At 55.7% G+C, this 8,628-nt stretch overlaps 2 protein-coding genes across 5 annotated transcripts; both read right to left on the bottom strand.

Moving 5' to 3' along the window:
* Position 1: 1 nt before the first annotated feature.
* On the bottom strand, positions 2–2,648 carry PRAF2 (PRA1 domain family member 2). Of its 2 annotated transcripts, none has more exons than XM_086387764.1 (3): positions 2,027–2,648; positions 1,254–1,471; positions 2–818 (listed from the first exon to the last, which is right to left on the bottom strand). In XM_086387764.1, the coding sequence occupies exons 2-3, from the start codon at positions 1,411–1,413 to the stop codon at positions 679–681; spliced, it is 300 nt and encodes a 99-aa protein (XP_086243890.1). In that variant the 5' UTR covers positions 1,414–1,471; positions 2,027–2,648; the 3' UTR covers positions 2–678. The 2 variants fall into 2 exon arrangements, with proteins under 2 accessions (XP_086243890.1, XP_086243889.1); XM_086387763.1 differs by having other exon boundaries at positions 2,446–2,648.
* A 442-nt stretch (positions 2,649–3,090) lies between these two features.
* WDR45 (WD repeat domain 45) lies at positions 3,091–8,328 on the bottom strand. Of its 3 annotated transcripts, none has more exons than XR_015158980.1 (11): positions 8,235–8,328; positions 6,766–6,837; positions 6,562–6,636; positions 6,368–6,472; positions 5,411–5,516; positions 5,194–5,288; positions 4,647–4,726; positions 4,326–4,534; positions 4,143–4,244; positions 3,911–4,072; positions 3,091–3,526 (listed from the first exon to the last, which is right to left on the bottom strand). XR_015158980.1 is itself a non-coding variant. In XM_086387760.1 (11 exons), exons 2-11 carry the CDS (start codon positions 6,818–6,820, stop codon positions 3,417–3,419), a joined length of 1,083 nt encoding a protein of 360 aa, XP_086243886.1. In that variant the 5' UTR covers positions 6,821–6,837; positions 8,235–8,328; the 3' UTR covers positions 3,091–3,416. The 3 variants fall into 3 exon arrangements, 2 of the variants coding, with proteins under 2 accessions (XP_086243886.1, XP_086243887.1); XM_086387760.1 differs by having other exon boundaries at positions 3,911–4,056; XM_086387761.1 differs by lacking the exon at positions 3,911–4,072.
* Between the last annotated feature and the right edge of the window lie 300 nt (positions 8,329–8,628).

Below are 8,628 nucleotides of genomic sequence, written 5' to 3'. Positions count from 1 at the left end.
ATTGACTTGAGCAATGCAACAGCCTTTATTGTTGCAGCAATACTGCTATATATGCCCCATTCCTGGTCAGGGCTACCCCCACACCCCACCCCACGGTCCTTGTCACTGGAATTTTTCGGAGAAGTGGCAGAACTCCTAAGCAGAGCTGGAGGGAGGCAAGTGGGACTGGTGAGTGTTGGGGTCACCTGGGACCAAGGGTTCAATGGGGTCAGGATACCTGAATCCTCTACCCTGATGGGGGCTGAGAACACTTGGATCCTGGGTTCAAAGCTGGGGTAGGGTCTGGAAAAGCCTTGGTTCAGGGTTCAGGATTTGAGAATGCCTTGGTCCCAGACCCCAGCTTTGGGACTGAGCATGGAGGATAGATGGGTCCCAGATTGGGGTTGGGGGTGTGGACCTAGAGTTTGAGGTTGACTATGGTGCTCTGGTCTCCAACTCTCAGTTTTGGGCTGGATGTGTCTCTGGGTCCAAGTTCAGGGCTGGGAAGACTCTGGTTTCCTAAAATGGGAGGTGGGGGTGGGTATGAGGGAATATCCCAGTTTGGGACCTGGGGAAAGGGTTGCAGTTGTCTTTTGAACTGGGTGGGAGGCTCCTATTTTAAGGGTTGGGCAAGGGCTCTGGGTTCGGGCCGGGGTGGGGATGGCATTCTCCACGCCTTTGGGTACAGATCCCAGGCCCCTAGGATCCAGCCTCCTGTTCTTGTCCCAGCGCCTCCAGCAGCAGCCCCATTGGTGTCCGCTTGAGACCAATGCTCTCGATCTTGTTCTCAATCTTGTTCTTGAGGTTGCGCAGGCGCAGTGACGCATGCACCAGGATCACTGTGGGCAATACCGAGAGGAGTGGGGTCAGTGGGATGGGACATCTGCCTTTAGCTAATGGGGGGCCGGAGAAAGGAACTGGAACACCGGCAGACCAATGGAATGGTCGGTAGCCAGGTCGCCTCCGAACCCTGCTAATATGGCGGAATAATACGTTTCACAACAGGGGCGTGGCCAGAAGGGTGCGCAGCAATGGGGACGTGGCCGGCGGAAGGCACTTCATACCAGCAGTGACGCCCAGAAAGGCGGGTAGTAAGAGGGGCGTTCCCAGGGAGGGGCTCAAAGCCAGGGAAGGCGCTTTGTAAGGGAGGGGTGTGGCCTTGCCCGCTGAGTATCCCAGCCCCCTCTCAGCCCAGGAACCGGGGTAGGGCGGGCCTGGCGCCGTTCGCGAGCGCTGGCTGTTTTCCCGGTTATCTCAGGGTAGTGAAGACTCACGAAGCACTGGCCCGGCGATGCTGAGCAGGAAGGTGCCAGCGCCGCCCGCGGCCCAGAGAACGAGGAAGCCGACGGCAAGCACTGCGGCCAGGCAGGCGGCTGGGTGGCTGCGACGGCAGCGGCGCACGGCGGCTCGATTCTCAGCCGCGCACACCAGCATACCAAGGGCCACCGCCACTACCAGCGCGCTTAGGAGGGTGTGCAGCGGGCGCACGTACCTGTGGGGACAATGGAACTAAGCTAGCCCCCGGGCTGGCGGGGAGAGGGCCTCCCAGACCACCGTCCACCAAAGCCTGGATGGGCCCCAAGAGCTCTGGTTTGTTCCCACCTCTACCCCTGCTCTGGATCCTCCCGCTCGGTAAATACTCCCACCTTCCCAAGAAGTCCACCCTCCAGGTCTTCTAACTTCTGGGAGCCCTGGGCTCCCCGCAGAACCCACTCCAGCTGCACCTCCCCATTCCAAGCCTGACCCCAAACCCACTCTTTGCAAAGGCCCAGCCCTTGCAAATTCCTCTTCCAGTCCTATTTCCATACATTTCCCACTCTCCAAGCCCAGAGTCCTTTCCAGACTTCCTTTCCTTGAAATTCCCCCTCCAGGCTCCCATTTCCTACAGATTCCTTCCTCCATCATTGCTAGAACCCCTTCCAGGCTTTCAGTACCACTCTTAACTTCCAATCCTGACCAAGACCTTCCTCCAGGTTCTCCAACTGTCCCTCGTCTCAGGCCTTCATCCTTGGGTCCTTCCTCATAACTCAAGTTTCCCAACTAGTACCTGCTCCTGGAGCATTCCAATTATAGCCAGGTTCCAAGTCCAGATCCTCCACAAGTCCACTCTTCAACTTGACCAAGTCCAGCCCCTGTCTCTGCAGTAAATTGTTCAAGGCCACCTAAAGCTGGTCCCATCACCCCTCAGGCAGTCATGTCCCAATTTTAGGCCCTCCTTATCTTCAGATCCACACTTAACCCTACCCTCGCAGGACCTATTCCAGCCGCCCCTCCCATCCCAACCTGTCCCTAAACCTTTGCAAAGGCCCAGCCCTCTTCGAGGGCTTCTGTCACCCAGTTCCCCCCTCAGTTCCTCATACTACTGAATTCGCCCTTCAAGGTCTTCATCCCTCTAAAAATCCCGCGGGCCCACCCTCCATGCCAGTGGGCATCCCCGGCCAACCGGCGCCTCCCTCCCTCCCTCACCCGGCCAAAGCGAGACCAAGGCCGAAGCAGATAAGGTAGTTGGTTTGGTAGTAGAGGAGGTTGTTGATGACGCGGTGGCACCATCGCTGCGGGTCGCAAGGATCCGGGGCCACCAGACGCGCGGACCCCAAAACGAAGTCGTCCAAGGCGCGTAGCGGTGGCAGCCGCACCTCCGACATCCTGCCTGTCGATGTAGCTGGACCAGAGAAGCGGTCGGACTACAACACCCGTACCACCCCGCGCCAACACGGGGCACACCGGGAAATGAAGTCTGGACCCTTCAGCCGCTACCCGGAAGACCCAGCGGCTGCGCATGTGCACCGATGCACGTGACCGGAAGTGCGGGCAACAAACCGGAACTGTAGGCTGGCAGGGGCTGCCGGGAAATTAAGTCTGCGCCATGGGGCGAGACATTCCCATCCACCCCCACGCGGGGGCGCCACAGGGCCGGTTGAGGGACATGCTGGCTGTTCTGGCACCCAGTAGCCAGACCTTAAAGAACACGCAGAGACTGTCAGAAGGACCTGCGCAAGATGCCACTTCCTTCCCGTCAAGGTCCAAGAGGGTCACACCTTTCAGGAAACTCCTGCAGGGCCTTTTCAGCCTCATCTTCTCTAGGCCCCACTCCCAAGGTCCAGTCATAAATACTATTAAGGGCCTTTTATTATTTATATTCATCACATCAGAGTCTTTTTCTGGGAAGTTTTTTAAAAATCCCCACAGGTTGGATTAGGGCACCCACTCTGGGTCCTTAGCAGTTTTCTTCAGGCTGGGAGCTCCAGGGGGTCCACTGTCTGGGTCCCTGAGTCCCTGGCCTGGCCCTGCAGGCACACAGTCATCAGGAAGTGCTTGGGGCAAAGTGGGCGCCCGCTCCATTAATGCTTCCTGGGTGGCGGCTTCCACAGCACTCCCACCCCCACACGGGCTTTGCAATCTGCCACTGAAGGTCCCTAGCACAACCCACAGGGTGCTTAAAAGTCATCATCATCACAGATGTCAAGGTACACATCAAAAGCCTCTCGGTTGCAGTTTCCATCAGGAGTGAAGACATATTTGTGGAAGGTCCCATCTACACAGATGGCTGGAAGAGAGGGGAGGATTGGAAAAGGTTAGAGGCTGCCAAAGCCACATTCTAATCCTCTCAGGTGTCCCATAGCCTAGGGTCTACCTCCAGGCCTTTGCCCACATCTCTTCTGGGTTGGGAAGATCCCCTGGAGAAGGAAATGGCAACCCACTGCAGTATTCTTGCCTGGAAAATCCCATGGACAGAGGAGCCTGGCAGGCTACAGTCCATGGCGTCGCCAAGAGTCGGACACAACTGAGCGACTTCACTTCACTTCACTGATGATGGAAGTGACCCATCCATTTTTGCTCCCTCAGGCCTCCCATGACCTAAAATTCTTTCAGGTCCAATTTGCAGGCCTCCGCCCATGCAGTACCCCAATCAAGGGCTATTCCTACTCACCAATGACAGAGTTGACATTCTTGGAAGTATTTCGACCAAAAGCACAGATGCAGGCTGACTCAGCAGGCACGGTGAAGCTTGCCAGGCTCCACTGAGAGTCCACATACTGCCCAATCATAGGCCCCACCTTGCCCACGCGAGCCAGCCTGCAGGCAATACTGGCTAAGCTCAGGTGTGGTATATGTGCAGGGGGATGATGGGGGTAAGGCAGGGTAGGGCAGGAGGTACTCACGCAGAACGGCGGTTCAGGCGGGTATCCTTGAGAGCAAAGATATGGACTGTGCCCTTATCACTGGATGCACACAGGAAGGAGGAATCATGGCTAAAGTTGATGCTGAAAGACAGACCAGCAGTGATGCCCACATGTCATGCTGGGCGTGGGGTCAAGAGCCCACCACCCATGCCCTGTGCTTACCAGTAGAGGGTGGCAGGGTCAGTGCCTCGACGCAGTTCCACCAGTTTCTCCTTGGACTGTGTGTCAAAAAGGCGAATAAGTGTGCCCTTCTGAGAGGCCGAGGCCACTACTGTGCCTGGCTGGTTCAGAGACACACACGCCACATCGCTCTGATGTGCATTGATGGTAAACGGAGCAGAGGAAGTACCAGGCTTTGTGCTTGCCAGGTCCTGTGGTAGAAGGAGCAGTTCAGGCTTAGAGCAGGTAGTAAGGAGGTCAGTGGCCAAGAGTCCACAGGGAGAGCCGGTCCACCTACCCATCCCTGCCCACGGGACAGCTCACCACAAGTTGGAGGCTCCCACACTTGTGTCCTGGGAACACTAGCAGCTGTTTCTCCAGGCTGGGACAGAGGTCACAGAGCCCTAAGGTGTGAAGGGGGTGGGCTGGTAAAGAAGACGATGGGGCCAGGCAGGGTCTCAGATGGACAGAGCTGGATAAAGGCTGGACTTCAACCTTCTATGATACATGTTACCCACAGAACCCACAGGGGGCTTGTCCTCAACTGTGCTCCCCACCATCAAGGCAGATTCTCTACCTCCCAATGCATTTGTGGCAGTTCCAGGAGGCCCAGGAGGCCCTGGCATACCTGCAAATGTCCTTACTGAGCCTTTTTGCTCTGTGATCTCAGATAGCCAGGGGTGGGACAGGGCCAAGAGTGGAGAGAGAGAACTGGCTAAGGGATGGGAAAATGGATACACTGGGAGTCTCAGCCCATCAGAGCATCTCTATGCAGACTCCCTCCCTGCCTCTTTCCCAGTGCCTTTGTGCATGTCCCTCTTCCCCATCCACTACCTCCTGCCATTACATCTGCATCTCAGGGTCCTCTCACCCTTGGGGTTGTCCCGGGTGTCAAATTCAAACAGCTTTCGGGGATTGTCAGGGAAGGAGTACACATAGATGCGGTTCTTCAGCACGATCACGATTCTGTGGGCATCACACAACACAGGATGGTCATGAGAGAGGGCAGGGTACCCATGCAGGATGAACCCTCTCTCCTGCTGGGGGGACTTCCTACCTCCCCCACCCCCAGTCCACCTCAGGCTCACTTGTCATGGCGCATGCGCACAGCCAGCACTGGCTTGGTGAAGGTGAACTCCAGCACCAGCTTGTCCTTGGAGTCCTTGCCCTCCCGGGCATCGTCCCAGATCAGCACTGCTTGGCAGGTGGGTGTGTTGTCGGGGCCAAAGTGTAGGGTGAGGGGCAGCCCTGGTGACACAAGACCTACCCCTACTCCCCATGGGACCTCAACCACTTGCTTAACCTTTTGCTAGTACCCCATGTGATCCTCACACAGCATGACCACTTGTGATTCCTCAGGAGACAGGTTCTAGAACTGTTATACTCATTTACAGATGAGGAAGCTGAGGCTCGAAGGGGCTGGCTACCTGGCCAAGGACCTCACAACCCATCAGCAACCAAGCAGGGACTCATATCCAGGCCTGGAACTTCCCATCAGTAACCATATCTGCTTCCAGGGTCCCAGTCTATACACCCCCAGAATATTTCTGTGAGGAATCCTAGGGCTTCTCTTGCCATGCCCCAGTGGGATAAACAAAAACCCTTAAAACAAGATGGTGCTTGAGACTCAAAGCAAGAGTGCAATGGGGAGACTGCCCCAAGATTTTAAAACCTATTGATTGTGTGACCTTGGATAAATCACTTAACCTCCTTGGGCCTCAGTTTCTTCATCTGTAAAAACGGGAATAATGATACTTCCTACCACACATAGTTATTATGAGTATTAAATGAGTTAATACATGTAAAGTGGTTAGGACAGCACCAGGATCACAGCAAGCGCTCTATAGGTAAGGACATGTCATACAGGAGGCATTCAACAAGTGTTTGTTAAATGAAGACAAAACACCAAGCTTCTCAAGCAATGAGATCCAGGACTTGTAAGCCTCACTGTGTGACTCTGAGTTACTCTTCATTTGCCAGTGCCTCTGGGAGGCCAGGATTCTAGGGAGTCTGGGCCAAGGGTGGGATGGGATGAGGACACTTACCTGAGATCTCTGAGAACTTGGGGCTGCTACCACCGCCCACCAGGGCCAGCAGGTTGGAGCGGTGCAGCATTTCCACCAGGCCCATGCTGCCCACCTGCTCATGGTCTGGACAAGGACCAGGGTATCAGTACGGATGGGTGCCAATTCCCAACCCATCCCTTCTGCCCATTGCACCTCCCCCACCGACAGCTCACCCAGATGCCCCTTCTCCATCAATGGCTCCACGTTGTAGATGCGCACACCTGTCTCCATAGCACAGCAAAAGCAGCCTGGGGATGGGAGGAATCCGGACTGCCTCAAAGGATGCCCAAGTGGGAAGCTAGGGGCTTAACATCCACCTGTGGCCATTCTCTCCCTCCCCCCGCTCCCAAAAGGGCATAGGCACAAGCCTCTCTCACTCTGGTCTTGGTTGAAACGCAGACTGGTCACACCTCGAAGTGGCTGCTGAGTCATGGTCCAGGATTACTTCCCTGGACATAAATGGGGGTAGGGTTGGGAAGAGTCCTTTGGTCTGTTCTCTGAGTCCTAGAACTCCCATCCTCAACTGATTACTTCCTCCTCCTTCCATTCTGCTACCTAACCCCAGCAGTATTGCAGAGAAGACAAAATCAGGGGAAGAATCCTAGGGTCTCCAGTCTAAGCTCCCAAGACCCCAAGGAGCATGGCCAGGAACATTTCCATCTTCTCACACTTGGTTGACCCCAACTCTGTGTGCCTATCCCGACCTCGACCACCCCTGCCCCACCTCCTTACTCCCTGGCCCTGACTGTTTCTCAGGAAATAATGAGGTAGGGGGTATTTCAGTGATGTCTCCTCTTTACCCCCAGCCAATCCTGACCCTAGTGCCCAACATGGCCTGGAACCACCCCATACCCACTTCTCTTCTTACACCTGGACCTAGCACCTAAGTCTGCCTGTCAATAAATGGGAAAGGGAGCTCAAGCACCCACCTCCTTCTGCACCTCCCCGACCTGGCCCTGAGACCTGCTATAGTTGGTCCACCATTCTGAGGAGCTCTCCTTCCATGTCCTTCTACTCCAACCTATTCTATCACTCCCAAGCTCTCACACCTTCTGTCCTCACAGGCTTCCTGAAATACCTCCAGGATCCCATTCCTACCTCCAGACAACCCCTCTCATGACATGCTAACTTCTGCCTCATCATGGACAACCTGGACCTTCCCCCAGATCCCTGTATGCCCTAAAGACACTAGTTCAGAATTCCCTTATCACCCAGATGCCCCACCCCCGGGACACACCCTTCCAAGTGTTCAGCTATCCCTGACTTTGACATGGGTTGGCTGGGACCTACCCTCAGGAATTTCATACCCCTTAAGATCCCTCTTCCAGACTCCCTATCCTCTCCCCAAGACCCTGCCCCAGGGGACCCTACTGCCTCAAGACCCTTGCCCAGGACACAGACTTTCCAAAACTCCTACCTGGGACTACTCAATCCCCCCAGCAAGATACCTGGCCCAGATTCCCCTAATATTCTTGCCCTAGAGTCCCCATATTCCCTTTAAACACCCATCTTCCCCAAATCTTTGCCCAGGCACACCCTCTTCCCACCCTTCAAATGTCCCCCTCACCTCTCCACACCACCTCCACTGGACTGCCTCCTCCACAACAAAGACCCATTCGTTGGAGATTCCCCCACCCAAGAACCCTGCCCAGGGATTCCTCACACATAGCTCTCCCACCCCTTACGTCCACGACCACCCTCATACTCTTCCCAATGCCAGCACCTACTTAAGATGCTTGTCCTAGATACCTTCCATCAACCAGAACTCCTGCTCAAAAGACCCCTTTGTCTCCTAGACCGCAACCAATTTTGGGACCATGCCCCAGATCCCTGCTCCTGCACTGACCTGACCTCTGTGCGTCCCCGATCCCAGCTCCAGTTCTCGGTGCCGCCCGCGGCCCGGCTTTCTGACCTCCCGGGCCTTGACGCCCTGCTCCGGTGTTTACATCAGGCCTCACTTCCGGGGGAGGGAGCCTGTGACCGGAAATGATTCACCCTGCCCAGAAAACGCGGCCAGTCCTGCTAGCCCAGCTTCTGGGTCATTGGAGCAATGAGAGAGAGTGTGGCATCCTCCCAGGAGGGCGCGGGAAGCAGAGGATGCTCAGCCAAGGCATGATTGTCTGAGGGAACCGCGGACGGATGGGCGAGAGAGAGTCTTTCCCTCGCTGAGCGGAAAAGGGCGAAAATTCTTCAATTCGGTCCAGCTCCGACAGCTAGAGGCGTTATCTTCTGGGCTAATA

The sequence above is a fragment of the Bos grunniens genome, chromosome X (genome assembly GCF_055505025.1).
Source record: "Bos grunniens cultivar Pamir isolate PY7600 chromosome X, Bosgru_T2T1.0, whole genome shotgun sequence".
Classification (NCBI taxonomy): domain Eukaryota; kingdom Metazoa; phylum Chordata; class Mammalia; order Artiodactyla; family Bovidae; genus Bos; species Bos grunniens.
The sequence above is the reverse complement of the archived record's forward strand: the minus strand, read 5'-3'. Positions and strand labels throughout refer to the sequence as shown.

Coding starts and splice junctions, on each gene's coding strand:
- PRAF2 (XM_086387763.1), bottom strand. CDS start 2,624: ATGTCGGAGGTGCGGCTGCCACCGCTACGCGCCTTGGACGACTTCGTT. Junction 1,472..2,445: donor CTTGGTCTCGCTTTGGCCGG/GTGAGGGAGGGA, acceptor TTGTCCCCACAG/GTACGTGCGCCCGCTGCACA. Junction 819..1,253: donor CATCGCCGGGCCAGTGCTTC/GTGAGTCTTCAC, acceptor TATTGCCCACAG/TGATCCTGGTGCATGCGTCA.
- WDR45 (XM_086387760.1), bottom strand. CDS start 6,820: ATGACTCAGCAGCCACTTCGAGGTGTGACCAGTCTGCGTTTCAACCAA. Junction 6,637..6,765: donor GCGTTTCAACCAAGACCAGA/GTGAGAGAGGCT, acceptor TCCCATCCCCAG/GCTGCTTTTGCTGTGCTATG. Junction 4,245..4,325: donor GACCCTGCCACCCTCTACTG/GTAAGCACAGGG, acceptor TCTGTCTTTCAG/CATCAACTTTAGCCATGATT.